At 43.9% G+C, this 26894-nt stretch overlaps 1 protein-coding gene across 6 annotated transcripts in view; it reads left to right on the top strand.

Annotated features, from left to right (window-relative positions):
• HEATR1 (HEAT repeat containing 1) overlaps window positions 1-26894 on the top strand; it is a 317329-nt gene that overhangs the window by 215710 nt on the left and 74725 nt on the right. For all 6 annotated transcript variants that reach the window (XM_029593810.1, XM_029593813.1, XM_029593812.1 and 3 more), the window contains 3 exons: window positions 7615-7761; window positions 12250-12368; window positions 25230-25351. In XM_029593810.1, the coding sequence (XP_029449670.1) occupies window positions 7615-7761; window positions 12250-12368; window positions 25230-25351 (388 nt within the window). The remainder of the gene's footprint in view (window positions 1-7614; window positions 7762-12249; window positions 12369-25229; window positions 25352-26894) is intronic.

Consider the following 26894-nt stretch of genomic DNA (forward strand, 5'->3'; position numbering starts at 1 on the left):
CAGGAACTATACTTTCTTTTCCAACCCACATCATTCTTATTCCAGGATTGACTACTTTCTAATTGATAAATCACTGGTGAGCCAGGTTCTAAACACAGATGTTGGCAATATCACCTGGTCTGACCATGCTCCGATATGGGTTACACTTCGCCAATCCGGGGGGGAGCAGGGGACTAGGTTCTGGCGTCTTAATGATCATTTACTTGATGATAAGGACTTTGTTGAAACTATCAATGAGGCCATCAGGGACTTCCTGGTTACGAATGATGATGGGGAGTTGGCCCCAGGTACACTTTGGGAGAGCCTAAAAGTGGTCCTGCGAGGTTTATTTATCTCACGGGCAGTGTTTGTTAAAAGGGATAGTGCAAAGAAGCGTTTACAGCTTTTGGAATCCATTGCTCATTTAGAATTACGCCATAAACAGGCTATGGAGCCCCAAGTTGCACAACAGTTAAAAGAGGCACGTAGAGCACTTCATGATTTGGAGGTGGGGAGGGTAGCTCACCAATTAGACCTACTCCGGCAGCAGCATTTTGAATACGGTAATAAGGCCAGTAAGCAATTGGCACGGAAACTAAAAGAAAAGGAGGCAGTCACACAAATTACGAAAATCCGAACCAAAGAGGGACAATACCTCCATTCCCAAGGGGAGATAGGACAGAGATTTAATGCCTTTTATCAAGAACTCTATGACTCCGACCAGGCAATAATGGCCTCAGAGATATCTAAGTATTTGGAAGGTGTCACCCTACCGGTATTGGCGGAGGCAGATAGACAGCGGCTCGACAGGGAGGTGACACAAATAGAAGTTTTACAGGTTATTAAGGAGCTTAAACTGGGAAAATCCCCTGGACTGGATGGGTATACTGGGAAGTTCTACAAAGTGTTCGGCCCCCTTTTGGTGACACCACTCATAAATATGTTTAACGATCTCAGGGACGCAGGGCGAATCTCCCAACAGGCTAATACTGCGGGCATTACTGTTCTGGCCAAACCTGGGAGAGATCACACTTTGTGTGGCTCCTACAGGCCGATATCGCTTATCAATGTCGACCTCAAGATATTGGCAAAAATCCTTGCCAGGAGACTGGGGCATGTTGCCCATATCCTGGTGGCTCCGGACCAGTCAGGGTTTATCCCTGGGAGGCTTGCTTCGGATAATGTGCGTCGAGTTGTTGAACTAATTGAACATGTCCAAACTCATGATATCCCAGCCACTCTCCTTTCAATAGATGCAGAGAAGGCGTTCGATAGGGTACACTGGCCCTTTTTATTCCAAGTATTGACTAAAATGGGGTTGGGAACGAATTTTCAGACCTGGGTATCTAAACTCTATGATCACCCACAGGCCCGCATCAAGATCAATGGCGCGTATTCCTCGCCATTCGAGGTCAAGAGGGGTACTAGACAGGGATGTCCCCTCTCGCCCCTTCTATTTGCCTTGACACTGGAACCCCTAGCAGAGACTATTAGAAGCTCGGCAAACATTACAGGCCTGTCAGTGGGAGGGTCTGAGTATAAGGTATCCCTCTTCGCTGACGATCTCCTTTTCACTGTCACTAACCCTGCCTCTTCCTTATTTGATTTAGCGCAAGAAATTAGAACTTTCGGGAGGGTGTCCGGGTTCAAGATGAACGAGGACAAATCTGAGTTACTCAATATCTCTATGTCTGAGACAGCCTATGTGCAGCTGGCGGCTCAATTACCTTTTCGGAAGGCTAAACAGTGGATAAAGTACCTAGGGGTTAAGATCAGCTCTGATTTACGACAACTATTTGATTTAAACTATACGCCTCTGCTCAACTCCCTACAACATAGTTTTGACCGATGGGATAGACTGAATTTATCCTGGTTGGGGCGCATTGCGGCTGTAAAAATGACGATTCTTCCCAAATTTTGCTATCTGTTCCAGACTCTGCCAGCCAAAGTTCCCCTCAAAGCCCTGACTCTTTGGCAGCGGAAGCTATTTAGATTTGTTTGGAAAAGGAGGCCCCCACGGGTGGCTAGATCAGTGTTATATAAAGATAAATTGCATGGGGGACTTAATTTTCCTAACCTGCGATGGTACTATGTGGCTCACCTATTGGCGGTGATAGTCAATTGGCATTGTCAGAATCAGTCCAAACCCTGGATTTTCATAGAGCAGGCGATAGCTCGGGCACCTCCTCTGCTCACTAGGGTCTGGGCCTCTCATACAACAAAGGGGGGTGGACTAACAACCTTTTCCAAGGTGGTGCTGCACACCTGGCGGTACTGGAAACGGCAGCTTGTGGGCGACCTTGTAGCGTACCCATATACCTCCTTTCTGCACAACCCAATGTTTCCCCCTGGGATGGACGAAGCGTTCATTAGACACTGGCAGAATAAGGGTCTCACAACTCTGGGACAATTATGGAAAGGAGGTAAACTTATACCTTTCAATGATTTGCAGGCTCAATACCACTTGGACCAGTCAGACCACTACACCTACCTGCAACTTTCCCATTTCTTCTCCACTTATAGACTAACAAGGTTGTTCGCTCGAGAACAACCGTTATTTATGACACTTTGTGGGAATGCTGATCGGGTCCGGAGACATGTCTCTAGGATTTATGCTCTGCTGAATGAGGGAACCCGTGGTAAATCCCTTCATCAAGTACACTGGGACTCTGATCTAGGCGGAGCCATGACGGGGAAGGCCTGGCAAATGTGCTACCTACGTATATCTAGATGCTCAGTCTCAGCGACCCTAAAAGAAAACGGCTATAAACTTCTTTATAGATGGTACTTAACACCGGACCGCTTGCATCGTATGTCCCTACGTCCCAGTGCCCATTGCTGGAGGTTGTGTGGTCAGGTGGGTACCTTCTTTCATATGTGGTGGGACTGTCCTTCAGTGGTACAGACATGGGCGAGCGTCCAGGATTTTATCCATAATACCTTAAAATTCCAGATCAGCCTTACTCCCCAGCTCTGCTTATTACAGGCTGACCAGGAGGAGGGACGCTCCTGGGAACGAGCATTGACAACGCAGGTAGTCCTTGCAACCAGATGTGAAATTGCGCTCTGGTGGAAGAAAGTTGAAACCCCATCTTTACGGGAGGTTTTGCATAGATTGGATAAGGTGTACCTTATGAGTCATCTCACAGCGCTTATACACGATCAGCTTCCTAAATTTCAGAAAGTTTGGGCACCATATGTGAAAGGGACACTCAAGGAATGATAACCTGGTAGCAATGTCAATGTGGTTGCGGTGGTTTCACCCCAAGGAACTACCTAATGCTGTACACTCAGTCCTTCTAGCTATGGCATCTTAGTTCACACCCCTCTTAAAAATTAGGCTTTTATGTATACTTCGAGGACAGGATTCGACCAGAATATATAGGACGAGCTGGATGGGGGGAGGGGGCGGGTGGGATGGGTAAGGGAGGGATGGGTTACCAATGCGGAAATGATTGTGAAGACGACATCAAAGTTCCAAGTTTTTTTTTTTTTAGTTTTTATTTATCAGTTAGTCAATGCCACCATGTTGTTGACAGATACTATGATGCTCCTGGTACATGACTATACCCCGCCATATAGTGACATAGCTGCACTCGCGATGCCAACATTGGGCCACTTAGTCATAGGCGGCTGAACGAATATCTGCAAGCGCTGAGCATCATTTAGGTATCGCATGCTTTTCTACAGGTTCTGTGACCTTCACTTTGCATTCTCTGGAGTGTATACTGTATGTCATTCTGTACATTATTATCTTCTGAATCATGGAGTGGTATTTTCACTTTGTCTGTTACTTGGTTTCTAATAAAATACAAATTTCAAAAAAAAAAAGAAAAGGAGGACCCCAGAAAACGAACCTCGAGACTAAACAAATACAGGTAAACCGTTGCCTACCCCTAGTTCAAGACATCCGCAGTTAGTGTGGTGTCGGCGTTTACTTAGTTGAGTGCACTGGCGGTCTCCAGTTTTTTTAAACTAGTTTAAGTTTAAGAAGTTTAATCAAGTTGTTTATGCAAAGATATATATCCACAATGGCTTTTCGAGGAGAATACTGAAGAGCTGAGGTCACTGCAGGGGTATATCTAGGGTGACGTCAGCTTTGAAATCTGACCTAGTCTCCCATCTGTTAGCAGAAGAGCACATAACCCTCTGGTCCTGAGTCCATCTGTCTACATTAAAGAAAACGAAATTATCAGGTAATTAATTATCCAATCTATAGTTTCAAGTGGAAGAGGTTCTCAACTTTGGTATAGGACCATTCAGCTGGATCCCTTTTCCTGTGTCCCAAGAGTCTTACTTCAATATCTGTTCATCCTCTTGTCCTCAGGCCTTAACACCTCTTCAGTTAAAAGACCATCATAGTGCCATGTGGCGTATCACCAGCAGGTGAACAGGGCTCCCATTTCCCTCCACCTGTTAGTATTGAAATTCATGAAAGGTTTGTGCATTCCAAGCCTCTGCTCAGTAAACCTCCTTTGGGTCCTCAAAATAGTCCCTGCTCAAATCACGAAACCTCCCTTTGAAACTCTTGAGTTGGTGGACTTGAAGTTTCTCACCTGAAAAATACTGTTTCCTGTTCCCATCACTTCAGCACAAAGAGTAAGAGAATTGCAGGCTCTGGTTTCATATTCATCATACCTGCAGTTCTTTCACAACAGGGTGCTTCTACTTGCCCTAAGTTCCTTCCATAGATGGTATCTGCATTCCTCATTAACCAAACTGTTGTACTGGCTACTTTCTTTCTCAGAGCCCTGGCCTACTAATTGAGAAAAACTCAGCCTCACTGAGCTCCTCAGCTGTTCGTGTCCTTTGATCCCCAGTTGCCAAAAAGCTCTAGTTGGCTAGTGGACAGTATCATTTACTACTGTCTGAGTTACAGATTACTGGCTCTGTCAAGGCTCATCAAGTGGGAGGCATGAAAACTTCAGTGGCTTATCTGAGGGCCCCTTCCATTGAAGATATATGCAAAGCTGCTATTTAGTCATTAGTTTATACTTTTTGCTCTACTCTTCTCTGGATGTCATGTCCCAAAGAGACAGTAACTTTGGACAAGAAGTTTTGAGCAGCTTGTTCACCCTGCCCACTTTCCACTTTCCACTGGTGGGGTCTGTATTGCTTGTTTTTAATAGTTGCTCCACAACACAGATCTCAGCTTGGGACTCTCCATACGTAATGGTTGATTCATGCTGGCTTGTCAATGGAGAAAGCAAGTTTGCTTACTTGTAGACAAGTTGTAGACAAGAGAAAAGTTGTAGACGAGAGAAAGCAAGTTTGCTTACTTGTAGACAAGGTTCTCTGTAGACCGGATAAATCGGCCATACTTAATATCCTCCCTTCCTCCTTGGAAAATTGACTACTTCATTAAAGTTTAAGCACTGGAAGAGACTGAGGGTCTCACAAGGCGCAGTGCTTGTGGGGACTCCTATGCATGCTCAGTAAAGCCTTTATGGAGCTCTGTTGATACCATCAGATAACATCATCCATGTGTAATGGCTGATTTTCATCCTGCTGTCTATATGTAAATAAGTTTAGGGGTGCAGGGACCTGTCTGCTGCAGGATACTCCCAGTTCACCTCCCACTTCACGATCCTAAGCTCAGGAAAAAGACAATGTGTTCTCCTCAGAAACAGACTTCTATTTATTAGATTTGGCAGGACTTAGCATTTAGAAGACAACAGCAATTCCTGTCTCTAACATCCTGGCCACTAAGCACCAGTTTTCCCTAAATACAGTTCTGTACCATGGGTGGTTACCAACATGCCATAAACCTTAGCCTGCTTAATATATTAATACTTATGGCTAACTTACTTACCCCTGGTCCCAAATTCAGGCTATTATCCCTCTGTTCACCTCTGAAGCAGATGCTGTTTGGAGGTCTGGGGAATGTGGGCAGGAGAGAAGGCTTGCTTCCTGGGTTTGGTACTGGCAGAGCTGGTGGCGGTCTGGGAAGGAGACTTGCTTTTGGCTCTGATACTTGCCAGGCTGTCTGGGCTTGCTCTCACCCCTCACTGTCTCAAACTCTGTGTCACTCTCAGCAACTGAACAGGACGTCTCCAGTCTCCTGGCCACTCCTAGTCTTCTCCCTCCTCGATAGCAGGGGGTGCTGGACTGCCTAGGGCTCCCCTTTCGCTCTTCTGGTTCCTTTACTTTCAGGGGTCCCTTCTCTGGATTCAGGGTTGCCTTCAGTGTTCACTCTTTCCGGTTCTCTCTCCCTCCTCTTTATTTGCCGCCCCCCCCACCCCCCCCGTCTTATACTTTTCATCTGATAAATATGCATTAGCTCATAATTAATCAAGTGGTGGGTGGAGGGTCTTTGCCGCATTGCAGGTCTTTTCCCCCTTCTAATTTTTTCGTCTGAAGTACTGCCACATCTGTATGCCAAGCTGTATGCCAGAGTGTTTTTCTCTGTCTCAGACTGCTCCCCCTTCTTCCAAGGGTGGGGGTCCTGGACTTGCTTGGCCGGTCCATGACTCCTGCTTTAGGGGCTTAGCTGCTGCATTGTCCCTCTGCCTTGATCCTATTTACACAGGCACTTACAAACAGCCAGATCTAGATAAAATATCCTTCAGTGTAAAGTTTTAAAGTTCATCTGGCCAAATTCTTTTTCACTCAACGCACAATTAAGCTCTGGAATTTGTTGCCAGAGGATGTGGTTAGTGCAGTTTAGTGTAGCTGGGTTCAAAAAAGGTTTGGATAAGTTCTTGGAGGAGAAGTACATTAATGGCTATAAATCAAGTTGACTTAGGGAATAGCCACTGCTATTAATTGCATCAGTAGCATGGGATCTTCTTGGTGTTTGGGTACTTGCCAGGTTCTTGTGGCCTGGTTTGGCCTCTGTTGGAAACAGGATGCTGGGCTTGATGGACCCTTGGTCTGACCCAGCATGGCAATTTCTTATGTTCTTGAGCTATGACAGTGCTTTTGGGGCCTGTCAGTGTTTGACTGCATACTTCTTTGGCTATTATGATTCATATTTGGTGCTTTCAGTGGTAAAACATGGGATATCTCCCTACAAATGGAGAACCCTCTTTACAGGTAAGCAAACTTGCTTTCTCCAATTTGTATAAATGGTATACGAAGAGTTAAAGTAAACGCTGGAGAGGAGGTTTTTAAGAATAGGTGATGTGGCTCTAATAACATGTATACAACTTATATTCTTCAACCTCATTTAAACAGAAGTAATAAAATAAACCAAAAAATGAGATTTTAGCAATAAGACCAAAAGGTGTAGAAGCAGTGCCAAGGAACCAGGAAGATTGATATTTTAAGGAATCTAGACTATGCTGCTGCTTTAAATAGCTAATGGTACAGTCTATTAGATTTTTTTCCTTTATGCCACAAAAAAAATCTGTTTACAGTTACTGCAGATCACTCATCCTTTGCTGAAGCGTGCCCATGATTGTGGGCCCTTTGGCCTTGCTCTTTGAATGATTGGTTGCAGTGATGAGCAATATGATGACTGCGCTTCTTCAGAGGGGTAAGAAGGGGGCAGTAATGTAACATTGATCCCAGTGATGATCTGTGCTCCTGATCCTAGTTGCTGATTCACACTAATTTCCACTTTACTGCAGGTTGATCTTCTTTACTAAATAAAAACAGAAACTCAAAATTTTCTCTTCTCATCCTGTAACCCAGAAAGCTGCAGGATCAGGAGGGTACTGCAGAGGGAGGCAGCGGTGTGAACTGGCAGCGCGTGACCCTTATTTTGGAACTACTACAACACAAGAAGAAGCTTCTGCACCCAGAGCTGCTTGTGCCCACCCTCTTCAACCTGCTGTCCAGGTAAATCACTCTTAGGAAGGAACATACAAGTACTTCATAGGGCAGACCCTGCCTGACCTTTTCCCCCTGCTAGCACTCACACTAGTACTGTCTGTTCACCTACATGCTAAATAGTGTCTCAATCCCCAGATTTTGGGGTATAGCTGCCCTGGAGGCCCTGTTGGGACTTCCTGATTGGTTGTTGTAGAAGTTTATTATTTATCAAATTAATATTCTACTTTTTCCATGGTTTATAAAACAAACACCAATTAAAATACAATATAAATAAACATAAAAGAGGGACCTGTTAAAAACACATCAGACTAAAAACAAAACACCAAAAATATCACACAGTATAGCCCTGAAACTTAATGGCAATCTGCTGCCAAAATAATGGGGACCTCCTCTATTCATTTCCTGTCAAAATTGTGCCTTCTGGCAGCCTAGTGTCTAATCACTGTGTTTCAGCATTACTCTGTATCATCTTAGTCAGCCCTCCCCAAATGTATTCAGAAAATCAAAAGTTTTTAGTGCTTCCCTAAATTGCTTGATTTTTGTTAGCAAGCTCTGGCAGTGCATTCCAGAAAGTTGGTCCTGCCACAGAGAAAGCACATTCACGTGCCTCAATTAAGTGAACAGTCCTTAAAGATGGTATCCCTTGGAGATATTTATTCCCTGATCACAATACATGTGACAGAACATAAGTTCAAATAGCACTTGGCTCATCCCTCCCACTAGGTGTCCAAGGGGCAGAAGCCAGGATTACCAGTTAGCTCCAGTTCTGCCAGATTGCTTGTCTTGGGATTTTTTCCTACCACATTGTATGAATGGACTTCTAGCTCTGATTTCCTTAAAAAAAAAAAAAAAAAAAAAAAAAAAATTCCATTTCATCCTGCTACACCAATCCAGATGAGTGGATTATGCCCCTATCAGCAGATGGAGGCAGAGAACACAGCTTTCTCATGTGACATTGCCACTACTTAGGTTTGGTACAGCCCAGAGCGAACCTGTTTTCTCTGCCTTCAGCAGATGGTAGGATGTTCTCATCTGATGCAGCAGTGATCTGTGGCACCCAGCTTTGGTTTGTCCACCTTGGTAGAGGTTTTTGGTGCAGGTTTGATTCAACCTGCAGCACAGGCTACTGGTCTCTACCAATTTTAGTAAGCCTGTTCTTAGACACACCTGGTCCCAGAGCAAGATTAGAGTGGGATTTTAGGCAGCGGGGTATGGCTTGTGCTGTGGTTCAAGCTGCTGGTCCTCGCCAGTTCAGCAAGCCCACTGATTGAAACTCTTGATGGAGTAGAGGGAGAGCCTTTAGGCTGTTCTCTCAAGATCCTTGTTTCTTCCACCTCGTACTCTTCCTTATGCTTCCTTCTTAGCAAAGAGTATTAAAAAAAAAAAAGAGTAAAAGAAACAGAATAAAGAGACACCGCAAAGCAGGAAGTTTGAGACAGCCTCTTCTGGGGGATTCAAGGCAGTACTCAACTGATTGCTTGTGCTGCTATCATGGCACAGAGCAGTCGGCCTAGAATGTAATTCAATACTTTTTCTTCTCCCCATCCCAGCCTTTTTTTTTTTTTTTTGCAGTTTGATTATTATTTTTATGTTTTGTTGCTGGTGTTGCGCTGGCGAGAGAAGGGGAGGTAAGAGCCAGGCCAAAGGGGGGGGGGGGGAGACGGACAGTGGCACCGTACTCCTACCGCCCCTGGCAAAGTGTGGCCAGCCAGCATCGATCTTCAGCTCCGTGTCCGGGCAGCTGATGGACGGCTTTCCCCAACAGCCGCGCAGCAGGAAATCCCGGCGGCCACATTCTCAGCTGACTGCTCTGTGCCACGATGATCGCAGCACAGGCAAACTGCTGAGTGTAGAGGGGCCCGGGAGAGCCTTGGGATGCAACTTCTGCAGCAGCATGCATGCATGGCCTTTTCTTCTTCCCGCGTGCTGGTAAACATCATGTCATCTTCCGGGCCACAGGAGCGGGAAGAAGAAAATGTCATGTTCCTGTTGCTGGCTTCCACAAACACTGATGTTGTTCCCCTTGGGGCTTGAATGTACTGATAGCCTGGGCAGGAACGGCAGCAGTGCTTGTCTCACTGAGGTGAAAGGGGGGAAGAGCAGCTCCATGGTGAGACCACAACTTGAATACTGTGTACAATTCTGGTCGCCGTATCTCAAAAAAGATATAATTGCGATGGAGAAGGTACAGAGAAGGGCTACTAAAATAAGGGGACTGGAACAGCTCCCCTATGAGGAAAGACTAAAGAGGTTAGGACTTTTCAGCTTGGAGAAGAGACGACTGAGGGGGGATATGATAGAGGTGTTTAAAATCATGAGAGGTCTAGAACGTGTAGATGTGAATAGGATATTTACTCTTTCGGATAATAGAAAGACTAGGGGGCACTCCATGAAGTTAGCATGGGGCACATTTAAAACTAATCGGAGAAAGTTCTTTTTTACTCAACGCACAAACTCTGGAATTTGTTGCCAGAAGATGTGGTTAGTGCAGTTAGTATAGCTGTGTTTAAAAAAAGGATTGGATAAGTTCTTGGAGGAGAAGTCCATTACCTGCTATTAAGTTCACCTAGAGATTAGCCACTGCCATTAGCAATGGTAACATGGAATAGACTTTAGTTTTGGGGCACTTGCCAGGTTCTTATGGCCTGGATTGGCCACTGTTGGAAACAGGATGCTGGGCTTGATGGACCTTTGGTCTGACCCAGTATGGGATATTCTTATGTTCTTATGCGCGACACACCGGTTGAGAACCGCTGCTCTAAAGAATCCTCAGGATAGACAGATTGAGCTTCCCTTGAAACATCTGTTTACTTCTGCAGCTTTAGTTTGGTTTTGTGGTTCTAGTGCTTCTGCACTGGATTCAGCAGTTTTTGGAAGGGGAAGAAGTGGCCAGGATGGAATAGGCAGCAGCCTTTCTGACTGATGCTTTGTATGGTCTGCTCTGGACTTCCTCCATTATCTGAGGGAGAAGGGGATTCTCCTCCGCAGCTATCCCCCGTCCATCCCGGGCCCCCCGATGTGCAGGGGCTTGCTGGGGGAGCAGGATCTTCAGGTCCCTTACCTCAGGGACCGGAGGGAGACCAGATCCCCAATTTGCCTCCGAATGCGCGTCCTTTTCCCCCAGATTTCATTCTCCTGTTGCACCAGGCTTACCTGGCGCCGCAGAAGGGGTAGGGGGGGATCTCCTGGAGGTTTTGCCCCTCAGAAGCAGGGTCTGCAGCTTCCCAATTCCGGGACGGGATCTGCGCAGCCGCGGGACTCAGGCATTCCCATCGGGCCTGGCTCCAGGGGGCTCGCAGGTCCCGGGGGCCCCGGCAGGTACGGTGTTGGGTTTTTCGGCACCGGATCCGGATCAGGGAGATGACACAGGAATGCCGTCGGTGCTTTAGCAAGCCGAGGTTTGACCCAGCTACTTCCTTGGGAGCCAGTCGTGTGTCTCAATGAAGCAAGTTGAGTCCACTCTTTATTTCATCTGGTAGATCACTTATAGTAGTTTTATTAGGATCATACCCGAATAACCTCAGATCAGTGGGTATTAGAGGTGATCCATCTTTGCCCAAAACTTTCATGGCATCTCCCTGTTCTTCAGTAGCCAAGCAAAGAGTGGTTCAGGGCATGCTGTTAAGACTTCATCTATTACAAAAGGTGGCCAGTTCCCCAAGCAGAAAGAAATCTCGGTTAGTATTCGATCTACTTTATCATTCCCAAGAAGGAAGATTCCTTCTGTCCCATTGACAAAGGGGATAAACAGCAATCTCAAAGTTTCTCATTTCAGTATGGAGAGTCTTCTCTCGGTCCCCGTGGCAGTTCGACCAGGAGAATTTCTGACGACATGAGCAGAGAAGCGCAGCATTTGATCTGTTAGATTTTGTTTTTTTATTTTAGAAGATGGTAGTGAGTCTTGGCACAGCTTTGAAAAGTCCCTCTGAAGCAGAAATAGTTTTTGAAACATGGTCCAATGTCGGGGCTCATACAAAAGGTTATGAAAACAAGATAAGATTAATGGTTATTTTTGTACAAATGTTTGAAACATGAAATAGTTATCAACTTTTTTGGATATGATAGTTCTCTCGGTTTCAAAATATTTTGACGTAGATTGACTTCAGCTAGTACATTATTTGGTGTCCTTTCTTTTTTTTTTTTTTGGACTGTTAATAACCTTATCTTATAACCATATTCCCTTCTCCTTAAAACCTTTTTTGGAGTCCATCCTTCTGCTGTTTGTGTTGTATTTACACACACTCATATGTTGCCCACATAAAGTACATCATTGCCTCGAGTGGTGAAAGCAGATAAGTAGGGTAAACTTTCCAAAACAAATACACACCCATATCTTTAGGACTAAAATTTTTAAAATGTATATTAGAACAAAGAAGGGGTCTCGGAATGGTTTTCTTTGCTGCTGACTGACCTGTCTGGAAACTATTTAGTCTTGCAGCTTTAGTGAAGCATTGACTGATTTTTCCTCCCCTTCCTTTCTCTGACTTTGTTCAGGTGCCTGGAGTCTGTGCCAGCAGAGCAGGGGAGTCTGGAGTACACCAAGCAGCTGATTCTCAGCTGTCTTCTCAACATCTGTCAGAAATTATCCCCCGACGGAAGCAAGATCCCGGCAGGTAAGAGCTGCCCTGAACAGCCACTGCAGGGGATGTGCAGTAATAGACTGTATTTTAGGCACATGTCTCAATTTTCTTCCTTTGGCAAAGAAATAGAAGAGGGTTACATAACACAGCTTTGTGGCTACCCAACGTGTTCTGCTATTTTTAGTGTTCCTAAACAGCATCAATTAGGAACCTAGTCACAGGAGACGTGGATGTCTGAGGCTGTGTTGTACAGAAAGCCCCAGAGGCCAGATGGGCTCAGACTGTCAGATGCAACCTGTAGAAGGAAGGAAGCCTTCAGATTTTGAGGCATGTCATACATAAGAACATAATAGATAATGGCGGAGAACTAGTCAACCCACCCAGTCTATCCAGTTGTCTTTCTCTGTTTCTCCACCACTTTGGCAACTAACCAGCACCCTTTCCCACCTGCCTTTCCCCACTCCCATCCCCATCTTTTACCCGGTCCCTCAACCATGTTCCTTCCACTGCCCTCTGGATCTGTTCCAGACATGTTTAAAATTCTGTTACAGTGCTGTCCTCCACCGTCTCTCCTGGTAGGCTATTCCAGGTCTTTTCATCTTCCTCTTTGGTTCTTATAAGTCCCATACCTTACCTGATATAAAGATACCTGCCATGTCTTCCCTCCAAACTTTGTGATAAACCTAATAGCTACCAAAAGCTAGTGAGGCTACTGTCCAAAACATTCTGCTGCCACGTGTTCGCTCAGTGATGTTAAGGTGCTGACCATGGCCACTCCATGCAGGTTGCCCCAGCCTTTTTGGAAACAACAGTGAAACCCGTACAGCTAACGTTATGGTTGTAACCATGGCTGCGCATATGGTCCAGACTCTTTGAAAGCCAGTGCAGCCATACTGTTGAAATTAGAAGTGTCACCATCTTGAAAGCCCGATACAGCTGTACTGCCACTCTGCTGAATGGCTTGTATTTCCCCCCTCTAAAGTTCTGTATTACTGAGCAAGCGCTCGGGTCCCCTCCCTCATTTCTTCTGATGTTACCACTCCCCTTTTCTTTCCACTGTGCTTTGTGTTTTTCCCAGTTATGTTTAAATTCTGTCCTCTCTTTGGTTGCTAATCCCTCTGGATAGTAAGGTATTCTAGGCATCTGCTACCCTCTCAGTAAAGAAGTCCTCTGACTCTTCCTCCCTGTGACTTCATATCATGATCCTTTGACCTTGAATTTCCTTTTTTGTGGAAAATTTCACCTTCCCAGACTTTATATTTTTTAACTTTTTATTTAACAAACAGCATGCAGTATGAAGTCAAATATATTTAAAACAGAGTATAATAATAATAAAGAGAAATCAGTCTGAAGGTACAAGTACCACACAGCAATAGCAGAAGTGAAAGCAAAGGTAAATGTCGACATTTAACTGACTTTTGCAAAACATCCTCATATAAAATCATATTTACATCTCTCCCCCAGCCAGCCCATACCTAACTTTCTCAATATCAGCAATGACCTTGGCACAATTATGCCAGTGCCCTAAACAAGGATTATATTTCCAGGTTTTAGCAATTGTAAACCAAGCTGCTAAGAATAATTGTGATACCAAAGCTCTGTATTTCAGCTGACTCCCCAAACCGTGCCACCTGCCCAAAAGCCCAAGAGCTTGTGCAAGGTGAAAGGGACAATCAATCATACCAGAAATCTTTTGAGTCACATTTTTCCAGAATTTATTAACCCCCGGGCAGTCCCATCACATTTGTAGGTAACAGCCAAGTTCACCACACCACTCCAGCAACCCGGATCAGCCCCAGCATATATATTTGCAAAATAAGAGTACAGTAGGTTTGTGCAGCAACTTAACCATTAACTCTACCCATCTAGCCCATATAGAGATCTTGTGGGTGGCAACTCAAAGTCTTACAATAAGACTTAAGTGTTAAGGAAACACAATGGAAGCCAATCCAATATGGCAGTGTAGCAACCAGAAGTAGAAAGATCGGTCCAATTTCTACATACTGTGATAATAAAGAATCTTTGCCTTTTACCGATCTGTTGTTTAAGCACATTTCTGTACCCAACCCAAACGTTGCTGAGAGAATACAATGATATAAGATAGAAATACTACGAGGCCCAAAGTCTGTGTCAGCAAATAGAGATTCTGTGCCATCTCAGCTTCTGTATAAGACCAGAGATATATCTGTAAGTTTCTTCAGCCCTTTCCGTAATTGAAAGTAAAGAATGATGATCCAGCCTCCAAATCAAAATCTTCTTTCAAAGCTTCACAAGATTTGAGTCCACTCTCATTGCACAGCTGAGTGATGAACACTAGACCCTTTCTGGCCCAGGTCTGGAAACCAGGAGTAAACTTACAACTCAAGACTGTGGGGTTCTGAAAGATTGGAGACAAGGGCAAAAACGTTTCACTCGATATATTAAGAAATCTAGTAACAAAGCGCCAGACCCCCAACTGTATGTACCAGTATTGGATTAATTCTGCCATCAGCCCAAATGTGTAGAGCAGAGAAAAGAGTGAAACAGTATAGAGTGTAATCCAGATTCCCTAGCCTGATTCCTCTCAATAAAGATTCAAGAAGAATCAAACCAAGATTTGAGACAGATCAGCCTAGCTGCCCGATAATCTCGCAGATTCGGGAGAGCCATGCTACCCCGGTTTTTGGGTTGCCATAAGGTACGTAATTTAATTTGATTGTTTATTTTGTCATATAAATTTTGCCATAATTCTATATAATTCTGTAAATACAGAAGCGGAATATTAATGGTACATGCTGAAATAGATATAATAAATGGGGCAAAATGTTAATTTTGAGCGAACTTATCCTACCAGGAGATTGTTAAATCACCCCCAATTCGATAGGTCAGATTTGATCTTACCTACTATAGAACTGTAATTACATAAGAACATGCCATACTGGGTTAGACCAAGGGTCCATCAAGCCCAGCATCCTGTCTCCAACAGTGGCCAATCCAGGCCACAAGAACCTGGCAAGTATCCAAAAACTAAGTCTATTCCATGTTACCGTTGCTAGTAATAGTAGTGGCTATTTTCTAAGTCAACTTAATTAATAGCAGGTAATGGACTTCTCCTCCAAGAACTTATCCAATCCTTTTTTAAACACAGCTATACTAACTGCACTAACCACATCTTCTGGCAACAAATTCCAGAGTTTAATTGTGCGTTGAGTAAAAAAGAACTTTCTCAGATTAGTTTTAAATGTGCCACATACTAACTTCATGGAGTGCCCCCTAGTCTTTCTATTATCCGAAAGAGTAAAAAACCGATTCACATCTACCCGTTCTAGACCTCTCATGATTATAAAGATTTTTATGTGTGGTATTAATCCAGATTCCAAAATATGTAAACTCATCACAAGCAACTCATGTTGGGAATTATTAGAAAGGGAATGGTGAATAAAATGGAAAATGTCATAATGCCTCTGTATCGCTCCATGGTGAGACTGCACCTTGAATACTGTGTACAATTCTGGTCGCCGCATCTCAAAAAAGATATAAGTGCGATGGAGAAGGTACAGAGAAGGGCTACCAAAATGATAAGGGGAATGGAACAACTCCCCTATGAGGAAAGACTAAAGAGGTTAGGACTTTTCAGCTTGGAGAAGAGACGGCTGAGGGGGGATATGATAGAGGTGTTTAAAATCATGAGAGGGACTAGCTCTGCTAGTGGCCCTGAATTGGCCAAGACACCCATGGTATGCAGACATGCAAAGACTCCTTGCAGGGAACCCTCTATGCCTACCTCCACACAAGGACCTTCTCCAGCAGGGCCCGTTTCTTCATGAAGATCCGTCTCGATTCTCTCTTACGGTCTGGCCCATGAGAGGACTCGCCTGAAAAAGTGCGGGTACTCGAAGGCCGTGATTGACACCCTGCTCCGCACGCGGAAGTTTTCAACGTCTCTGACATACATACGGATCTGGAGAATATTCGAAGCCTGGTGTGAGGACTGCAGGGGTTCCCTGCGGACGGCCAAGATTTCCCATGATTCTGGAATTTCTACAGGACAGTATGAAGAAAGAGTTGTGTCTCAACTCCCTCAAGGTTCAAGTAGCAGCCCTCTCCTGCTTCAGAGCTGAAGTGAGCGGAATCCATCTATCAGCGCATCCGGACTTGGTCTGTTTCCTAAAGTAGTGAAGCAACTTCAACCACCCCTAAAGTGACCGGTGCCCAATTTGGTCTTAGACTTCCTAGCGAAAACTTCCTTCAGACCAATGTGCAGTCTATCCCTACGCCTCTTAACATGAAGACTGTATTCCTGATGGCAATATGTTCTGCCCGTTGCATCTCTGAGATGCAGGCACTAGCCTGTCGGAAACCGTTCCTTAGGTTCACTCCTGGAATGATACAGCTTCACACCATTCCCTCCTTTCTACCAAAAGTGGTCTCCGAGTTTCATTTGAACCAAGCCATCTCCCTACCATCTCCGGAAGAACATAAGGACTCTGAAGACTACCCTCTCCTTTGAAATCTAAATGTCGACAGACTCTTGATGCGATACCTGGAACAATCACAACAGGTGCGCAAAATGGATCGCCTGTTTTTACTCCACAGCGGGAAGAATCAAGGCGAAGCTGCTTCACGAGCGACCACAGCTCACTGGATTAAGGAAGTAATCAAGGCAGCTTACATAGAGGTAGGAAAGCCCTTACCCTTACAGGTTAAGGCTCATTCTACTAGGGCCCAGGCAGTAACCTGGGCAGAAGCCAAACTGCTGTCACCCGCCGAGATCTGTCGAGCAGCGATGTGGTCCTCCCTACACACCTTCTCCAGATTCTACTGCCTGGATGTCCAGGCTAGAGAAGATGCAGCCTTCGCAAGGGTAGTATTAGCTGCACCACGGGCAGCCTCCCGCCCTGTCCGGGAGTAGCTTTGTACATCCCACTGGTCCTGAGTCCATCTGGCTACACGCTAGGAAATGGAGAAATTACTTACCTGATAATTTCATTTTCCTTAGTGTAGACAGATGGACTCAGCATCCCGCCCATGGCTGCCTACAGAAAAAAAAATAGGAGGACCTTGGAAAGAGAACCTCGAGATTGAACAGTTACGGGTAAGCCGTGGCCTACCTCTAGTTCAGGACACCCGCAGTTAGTCTGGTGTTGGCGTTAACTTGGTTGAGTGCACTGGCGGTCTCCAGTTTTTTTTTAATCAGTTTAATCAAGTTTGATCAGTTTTAATCAAGTTGTTACGCAAGATATATATCCACAATGACTTTTTGATGAGGATACTGAGGAGCTGAAGTCACTGCAGGGGTATATCTAGGGTGACGTCAGCTTTGAAATCTGACTCCATCCCATCTGCTAGCAGAAGAGCACATAACCCACTGGTCCTGAGTCCATCTGTCTACACTAAGGAAAACGAAATTATCAGGTAAGTAATTTCTCCATTCTGCGCATTTGTTACATTTGTATTATTTGTATTATTACATGCTATTTCTCTTACTGTAACTATATAAAGTTTTGTGCTTTGTTCAATTTATATAACTTCATGAAAATAAAGTTTAAAAAAAAAAATCAGTGGAGCCAAAGACCCATACCTTTGAAGATGTCTGTGAGCACGGGACCAGACATTGAAGGCTCCATCAAATACAAAAGGATGTCGTCAGGATAAAGGGAGATTTTATGTTCTACTCTACTTGCATACAAACCTGAGGATTGACAATAGTTGCAGCAAGCAGTTCAATGACAAGATCACGCAATAAGGGTGATAATGGACATCCCTGCAAAATACCTCGTAGTTTGTCAAAAAAAGGAGAGAGTGAGCCATTGATGAGCAAATATGCTCTCGGCTAAGCATATAACAGTTGATTCATGCAGTAAGCCTCCCAAGGAACCCAAATTGAACCAGTGTTTCAAATAAAAAAGTCAGTAAGTCTGTCAAAGACTTTGTCCACATCCAGAGAGGCAATCAACTCAGGGAGACCCCGTTTATTAACTATTTATAAAACATTAAATAGCCATCTAGTGTTAGTTGTAGATACCCTTTCTTTTAGAAAACCAATTTAGTCATTCTTGATTAATTCAGGCATACTACCTTCCAACTGAAGTTGAAGCACTTTTGCTAAAATTTTTATGTCCAAATTAATCAGAGATAGGACAATCTAAACTGTCTTTGCCCTTCTTATAAGTAAGGGATATAGTTGCGTCCATCTGGTTGAAAACTCCCTACCAAAAGAATTGAACAAGACCAAAAACAAGGGGGGGCAGTTTTCATCAGAAAAGTCCTATAGACGTCCACATAGAACCAATCAGGTCCTAGGCATTTACCCTGAGGAAGAGTAGCTACAGTAGTCTGGTTTGCAGAAAGAGTTATAGGAACAGAAATCTTTTCTATGAAAACTGAAGAGGCTTACTGAGGCAAGAAAAGATCTAATCTCCTCCAAACTAACATGCCCAGGTTCTGCATACAGAGCAGCAAAGTGATCAACAAAGGATTTTTCTATATCTGAAAAATTACAGGCTACTTGGCCCATCTTATTCCTAACTACCCTGGCCAAAAAGGCACTGGTCTTATTACCATGCTCATAGAATTTTAACCTGGTAAACTTAAGAGCCATCTCAATTGTTGACTACCTCTAAGGACTTTAATTCATTGTATACCTCCTCAAGGGCATGTAACGTGTTGACCAAGCAGTCAACCTTATGTTGCCTTTCCAAATCTTTGATTTTGGCCCCAAAAACTAACTGGCCCTTTTTTGTATGTAAATTGCTAGCATAGGCTATTATTTGACCCTAAGGTAAGCCTTAAAGGATTCCCAGTGCAACATAGGATCATAGTCAGATTTGGGATTGTTCCTATACATTCAGAAATGGCCCCTAATACCAACTCCTGAATGCCCCAGGAAAGAATTGTTCAGGCACCAAGTCCACACCCATGGCCAAACACCAGCAAAATCCAGAGATAGCCACATAGGATGATGGCCATCACTTTTACTAACCATAGAGATAAGGTCAAGGGAACAAAGAAAGAAGTCTATTCTACTATAGGGTTTGTCTGTGTGAATAGTAAATATAGTACCACCCCTGAGGGTAGCAATCCCTCCAGATATCTGTCAACTTGAACTTGTCCATTAAGTCCTTTAATCCATAGATTTGAGGAGCCATCTCCTTGGTAATGGAGGACCTGTCAGTTCGTGGATCTGGACACATTCCAATCACCCAATAAGCAAGGAGACAGGATTAATTGTTAATATTTTATCTCTAAGAGCAGGATAAAATTCACGGTGATTAGAACTGAGACCGTAAACATTAACTAAAAAGACTGAATTGAAAGTACAATTAAGAACCACAAATCTATCTGCAGGATCGAGAAAAGAGTGATTCATAATTATGAGAAAATTCTTATCAGTCAGCATACACACTCCCCTACTAAGGGATGAATTTTAAAAGCATTGCTCGCATTAAAAGACCTATATAGGGGAGTAACTCATATTTTAAAAGCCACAAGTTATGTGCGGACTTGCATGTGTATGAGCTAAGAAAAAAGGGGCGGAGTTGGGGCATCTCAAGGCATTCCAGGGCAGGACCAAGAGTTATGCGTTTAAATCCATATTTTAAATCTGGCAACCTTAGCACGTGGTGGGCTGTTAGCCGCGCATGTTTACTTTCGTTCTTGATGAGGTGTAAGTCTTCATAAATCTCTATTTAGGCCTAAATCAACTGGGTGAGGAGTCTGGATCAACTGGGGGGAGTGCAGGCTGAAGAACCAGAATTGTACGAAGCACAATAAATTTGCTCAGTCCAACCATAGTGTAACTTGTCATGTTCAGCTTTAGTGTGGTGGGTCCAGTGGCGTAGCCACGGGTGGGCCTGGGTGGGCAGGTGCCCACCCAACTTAGACCCAGGCCCACCCAACTGGCACCGGAACTGCAAGGCTGTCGCGGGATCCCATCCCCGCGACAGCGAACAAGAGAACCCACGCCTTGCGCGCCATCACGGCACACATGGGGAAGCGCTGCTGCGGCCGTATGGCCAACCGGTCTTTCTGTTTGGGGGGGGGGGGCGAGTGGAAGCGCCGCGCGCAGCTTCCGCTTCCTCCCCCCAATGCAGGAAGATCAGCTGGCCTCTCCTGCTGCCACCCGTTCTCCTGCTATCTTCGGGCCAAACGGCCCGCCGAACTTCCTGTTTGGGGGTGGGGGAGCGGAAGCGCCGCGCACAGCTTCCGCTTTCTCCCCCAAAGCAGGAAGATCAGCTGCCTCTCCTGCTGCCACCGGCCTCCTGCTATCTTCGGGCATCGGGCCGATCTTCCTGCTTGGGGGGGGGGAGGGAGGAAGCGGACGTTGTGCGCTGCGCTTCCACTCCCCCCCCCCCCCCCCCCCCGACAGGAAGTTCGGCGGGCTGTACGGCCCGACGCCCGAAGATAGCAGAAGTGGCAGCTGATCTTCCTGCTCTGGGGGAGAAAGCGGAAGCTGTGCACGTGCTTGAATGTGTATGTGTGGATGAGAATGGGAGTGTGTGTGGGTGAAAACTGGAGCCTGGGTGTGTATGTGGGTGAGAATGGAAGCTTGAATATGTGGGTGAATGGGAGCTCAAATGTGTGTATGTGTGGTTGAGAATGGGAGCCTGGGTTTGTGGGTGGGTGAGAATGGGAGCTTGAATGTGTGTATATATGGGTGAGAATGAGAGCCTGGGTTTGTGTGGGTGGGTGAGAATGGAAGCTTGAATATGTGGATAAGAATGGGTGCTTGTATGTGTGTATGTGTGGGTGAGAATAGGACCTTAAATGTGTATATGTATGGATGAGAATGGGAGCTTGAATATGTGTGGGTGAGACTGGGAGCATGGGTTTGTGGGTGAGAATGGGAGTCTGGGTTTATGTGTGTGGGTGAGAATGGGTGCCTGGATATGCGTCTGTGTGTGCATAAGAATATAAGCCTGGGGAGGGGTGAGAAAGTGAGAACTTGTATGTGTGTCTGCAGAGAATGTGAGCTTGTGGGGGGGGGGGGGAGAGCATATGAGAGTGACAGCTTGAGTGTGTTAGAGGGAGTCTGTGAGAGAAAGCGTGTATGTGTGTGTGTGTGTGTGTGTGTGTGTGTGTGTGTGTGGAAGGGAAGAAGACAGTAATAGAAGAAAGACACTGAAAAGGAATTAGGAAATGAGCTATAAGGGAAAAAATGGGAAAAAGAGACCAGGACCAACTGATTAGAAAAATACAAAGATCAGACAACAAAGGTAAAAATATATATCTATATTTTGAGATGTTAGCAATTTAAATATAAGCAACACAACCGCTCTCTCAAAATTTATGGACAGGTAGGAGCCGTGTATAAAATCGTAATAATAAGAAGGCTAAAGTACCACAAATCACCGTGAATTATGTTTGTATCATTAAGTAAACCTCATACTTAGGCGTAGATGTGAATGCTATGCTGCATAATTTGGCATTATTTATCAGTAAAAAAAACAACTAGTGGACCTGCATGCCTACAGCCCACCCATGTTAACCTTGTGCCCACCCAAAAAATCAATTCTGGCTACGCCACTGGGTGGGCCTCTTGAAGCAAAACTATTTGCGCTTTACTTCTGCAAGCAAATCTGAGAATACACTTTTGCTTAATGTGGGATGATATACTTTTCACATTAAGGGTTAAAGTATTAATTGGGTAGCCCATTAAAGTAACTCAAAACCCAAGGCAATCACATATCAAAAAGATATGAAACCCCTTCGAATTGCTGAGCAATAATAAATCAAAAGGAAAAGCAAAAAGCAATCCTCTAAATCTGACTGACTCTCCATAGTGGTCTTATAATAGCTAAACTTAGTATGCTTTTTATGTAACACCACAACCCTTCAAACAAACTTAACAGGAAACAATTTGGCAATAGCCCTAGTGATTTTGCATCCCTCCCACCTGAAAACTTGCTAGGAACATCCAGTGTAGCTTTGAAACAGTCAAGTGGGAAAACATTTGAGACCTAGAGGGATGGATGGTAAATTGTGGTATATTGACCCCTTAGTACTACCTCCCCCTGCAACCCCTCCCCCTCCCCCAGTAATAGCCAGATCAAAATAGAATAAATAAAATGCAAAATAACATAAGGGCAAAAAAAGTATAAGCAGCAAAACTGAACAAAAAATACCACTGCAGTGTACAGCCATAATATATGATAAGGTGAACATACAAGAAGCTATTGAAAAAAAAATACTTAACAGGGCAATTTCATAAAACGAACCAACAAATGTAAAGTCTGTGATAGATGTCTTTCAGCAGAGCAACGAATAATAACAGCAAGCTGCTGCACTCAAAAATAAAAGAAAGCCACTGTTTGAAGACCAAAATAAGAAAATAGCACACTGGCAGCTGTAGGCCAGCGAAATACATAAAACCAAAACCATGATAACAGCTTCTTTGAGAATAACCTAGATACTGATGAGAGCATTACAGCTTAGTTCAGAATCGCGTCAGACAGGAGATCCAATTGAATTAGTACTCTGACAGCAAAAGCACAATATACTGAAGCAACTGTCCATGGAATAATCATAGCAATAAAAAAAAGTTTAAAAAAAATCTTTAATGTCCAAAAAACTGAGGCACAACCATGAAACAATCTGCAAACTTTTGTTGCCTGAAAACTCAAGTCAGCCATTCCCACCATGAAGAATAAGCCACAGTAACACTAAACATGTGAAAATCAGACACTGCTGAGATGGAATCATTTTTCTTAATATTCTCCAACAGTTTTTCAACTGCTTTAACGTCTGAGCATAAGGTAGAAGTTCCATTAATAAATGACCTGAAACTTTGCCGGCAGATCAACGCATGCCGTATCCCCAAGCTTTGCAACTCTTTCTTAACCTTTCTGTATTCTTGTCTTCTCAGCTGAAGTCGATCAAAAAAATCCTGAAATATCATGATTTTGTTACCTTGATAGGTTAAATCATCTGCAATACGAGTCAGCGCTGAGTATCCTCTGCTTGTCAGAAAAGTTGGGCATTCTTATAATCACTGCACGCAGCCTGCCCCTAAACAGCTGGGGCAGGGGCCAGCGTACGATGTGCTCGATCATTTTTAATGATGCCATTCTTGCACTGCATTTCGAGCAGAGCTGGCACCCAAATTGTGAAGATGCAACAGGGTTCTTCCCTTCAACTTTCTCAGGAACCCTGAGAATTCCGATGATATTTCACTCAAACGATTTTAGAGGTCATCAATCTTATCAACAGTACTTTTATGAATTTTGACTAGTTTGTCTATTTTAGTTCTGGCAGCATTTAGAGAGTCCTCCAGAACAGATACCCTCAGCTCCATCTCATCCAGCCTGGAGGAATTATTGTGGACAGCTTCAACTAACTGAGCCACCTATTCAGTGTGAATCCAGGTTTTCTGTGAACTTTAGTGATGAAGTTTTCCAACAACCTTCAGATGTAATCGATACTTCCGTTGGTTTGGTTGCATCAAGCTCCTGCTCAGAAGCTTGGTCCTTGTCTACCGAGATTTTCTCAGAGATACTTTTGATAGCAGTTTTTTTGGCTTTAGAATTCTGATATGCCTACATTGCTGGGATTGATCACTTAGACATGTTCTTAGATAGTGACATTACATTATACTGTGGCAGAATAATTAGCCCAGAGAGCAAAAATAAATAAAGGCCTGGCGGGAGCATAGCTGCATGTCACCTCCTCAGCTCAGAGCATAACTGAAAGCCTACCTTCCCAAATTTTTATCGAAGCCCATCAGATATTTAGTTTTTTTGTTTAATTATAATTATTGGACTTTATTACCCACCATTTTGAATAGAAAATTCACCCAAGGGAGGAAATGACATTACAGATCGATATGGCCTCTTAATCGGGCTGTACCACATCAACTGGAAATACGTTTTAAAGTATGGGATTTCATTGTGCATACCTCTTTAGGCTTTAAAGATATTAGTGTCAGATATTAGTGGCCATGGCTATGCACAGAAAGGCGGCCAATATCAAAAGCTACTTTTCCTAGCGTGTAGCCAGATGGACTCAGTACCAATGGGTTATGGTCCCCTGCCAGCAGATGGAGACAGAGTCAGATTTCAAAGCTGACGTCACACTAGATACACCCCTGCAGTGATCTCAGCCCTTCAGTATTTCTCCGTCTCCAGCAGATGGTGGACGTACCTTCCCTACGAGGATTGCTATACTTTTTGAAAGGAGAAATTCTATATTTAAAGTGGAGAAAAATTTGAGCCCCGCTCTCCTGTGGTGATACCTAAAGGTCCCTCCTCCAGTTGAGAATTCCTGAGGCGATTTCAGAAATCCCTCAGAGGTGTACCTTGGTCCGGTAGCTGGTTCCTGGCGTAGACTTTGCTCCTGTTCCCGAGGCACCTGAAAAGCAAATTACTTTTCTCTCCCCATGGTTATTTCCCAGCTCCATACCCCTCACATACAGATTCCCTTAGTAGAATGTGTTGGGTTTTTTTTATTTGGATGATTCTGCTCTTTTGTGAAGCCCTGACTACAGCAGACTCCCTCAGCAACTGTTTTAGTAGTCCCAGAGTACACAGCTGCAGTACTCCACAGCGAGACATTATCATCATCCCCCAGCCGGAGAATCCAAGAGGAGGATTGGAGAAATAGTAGCTGTTTGCAAATGATGTTGTCTGGCCTCTTAGTCTTTTGAGCTTTCTTGTGATAGTAACTGCAGCCTGGGCTGGAGATTTGGCATAAAACACTATCTACAAAGATAAATTATATTTAAAATTATTTTTTCTCTTCAAAGCCAATTACTCAGAACATGGCCTTAATTTTGATAGAGCTCATTTTTTTTCTCTCCCTGGTAAGAGTGTGTATATACATATGTGCTTTAAAATCTGCAGTAATGAGGTTCTGTATTGCAAGAGTGCATTAGAGAGATGCTGTGAGACCTCTTTTTTTTTTTTTTTTTCCTTGACATAGATGTGCTGGATGAGGAGCGCTTCAGCGTGGAGCTTGTGGTGCAGTGCGTGCGAGGCTCAGACATGCCTCAGACCCATCACCATGCCCTGATGCTGCTCGGGTCCGCAGCCACCATCTTTCCTGTAAGCCTGGCATTTCACTTTTGACCGAGAAAGATTTGTGTTTCATTCGTCACCAGAACTTTTCTCAGAAGAAAGGAGTTTTGGGAGAAATAGGGAAGGAAGGTTGAACTTTGAGGGTCTATAGTGTATTGTCTATTAGTGTCCTTTCTATTAGTAGGTACCTGCCAGGTTGTTGTTTTTTTGTTTTTTTTTTGTTAGCTCACAATAACACCTTCAAATTTCCCCTTCCCTTCTTCTTGCCTAATAACTGTCCTGGCAACAATGGGAATGTATATATTTTTATTAAATTAAAATGTAATTTAAGAAATACTATTTATTTATTTAAAGATTTATATACCGACATTAGTGGGGAACATCATGCCGGTTTACATAATAACTGAGAGCAGATGAGAAAATTACAATAAATGGGGGGGGAAGGGGAGAGAATAGATAGAGGGCCAAAGGGGCCGAAAAAATGTGCAAACAATGCATAAAGGGTAAATAATACATGATACTAAATTATGTAGCAAATACGGGAACAAGATAAACAAGATAACAGTAATGTTCTGTACAGTAAACAAAGCAAATTTTTATACACGCTCGGTGGAAGAGGGAGGGAAGACTAAGTGGGGAATGAGCAAACATTGTTTTTTAAATAAATACATTTAGTGAAAAAATGTAATAAGTAGTTATTTAGAGGTTGATATTCAAAATCCAGAGGTGTTTCCAGGCGGAGCAGAGTTAGCCGCATATGTTAGGTGATGTTTGGAGTTAGCCATTTAACTTATGCAGCTGATTCTGGTTGTGCCAGAGGGCCATGTTAAAGTTGGCCGGATATACTTATCTGGCTAACTTTAAGATAACTGGGGATATTCAGTGGCGTAGCTGTGCTGAATATCGGACCCTTAATGCTTTTTTATAGAGGGCTTTTAGATTTTGTGTGCATAGGGGAAGGAGTTCCTTCCAATTCCTCAGCTCACAGCATAACTGAAAGTCTACCTTTTCCACATTTTTATCGAAGCCCATCAGATATTTAGTTCCAAGGGGGAGCAGCATTCAGACAGGGGAGTAAAAGTCATTGTTATAAACTGTCCAGAAAAATTGTATCTGATTTAGAAAAGACAAAAATTACATAGAAAACATAAGAATTACTTTCCAGCTCATTATTTATTTATGTATTTATTTATTGAGCCTTGTGTCTGATACAGTAATGACTTAGATGGCCTTGCGCTGATACTTTGCCAAGCTACCACTACTTGTCACCTTCAAAGAAGGGAGAGCTTGGAAGTGTTCAGCGACTCGAGGATTCTGGTCAGGTGGATTGAAATTCACGGCTGGTAATATTAGTAAGTGATCCTGCCAGCTTTCCTATATTGCAAATTCTCTGGGCCTTAATCCACCAGACATTAAGCAGCCATGGTAGGAAGCCATCTTGCCAAAGATGGGCACTGTCTGAGCATCAGAGAGCTCAGTGTGTGTATATGTGTGTTAGAGATGCTTGTATCCCTCAGAAATGCGTACTGCAGGCTCTTAAACGCTGAAAGCTAGTTTAGAAAAAAAAATG

This window comes from Rhinatrema bivittatum, chromosome 3 (assembly GCF_901001135.1).
Source record: "Rhinatrema bivittatum chromosome 3, aRhiBiv1.1, whole genome shotgun sequence".
In the NCBI taxonomy this organism is placed as follows: Eukaryota; Metazoa; Chordata; class Amphibia; order Gymnophiona; family Rhinatrematidae; genus Rhinatrema; species Rhinatrema bivittatum.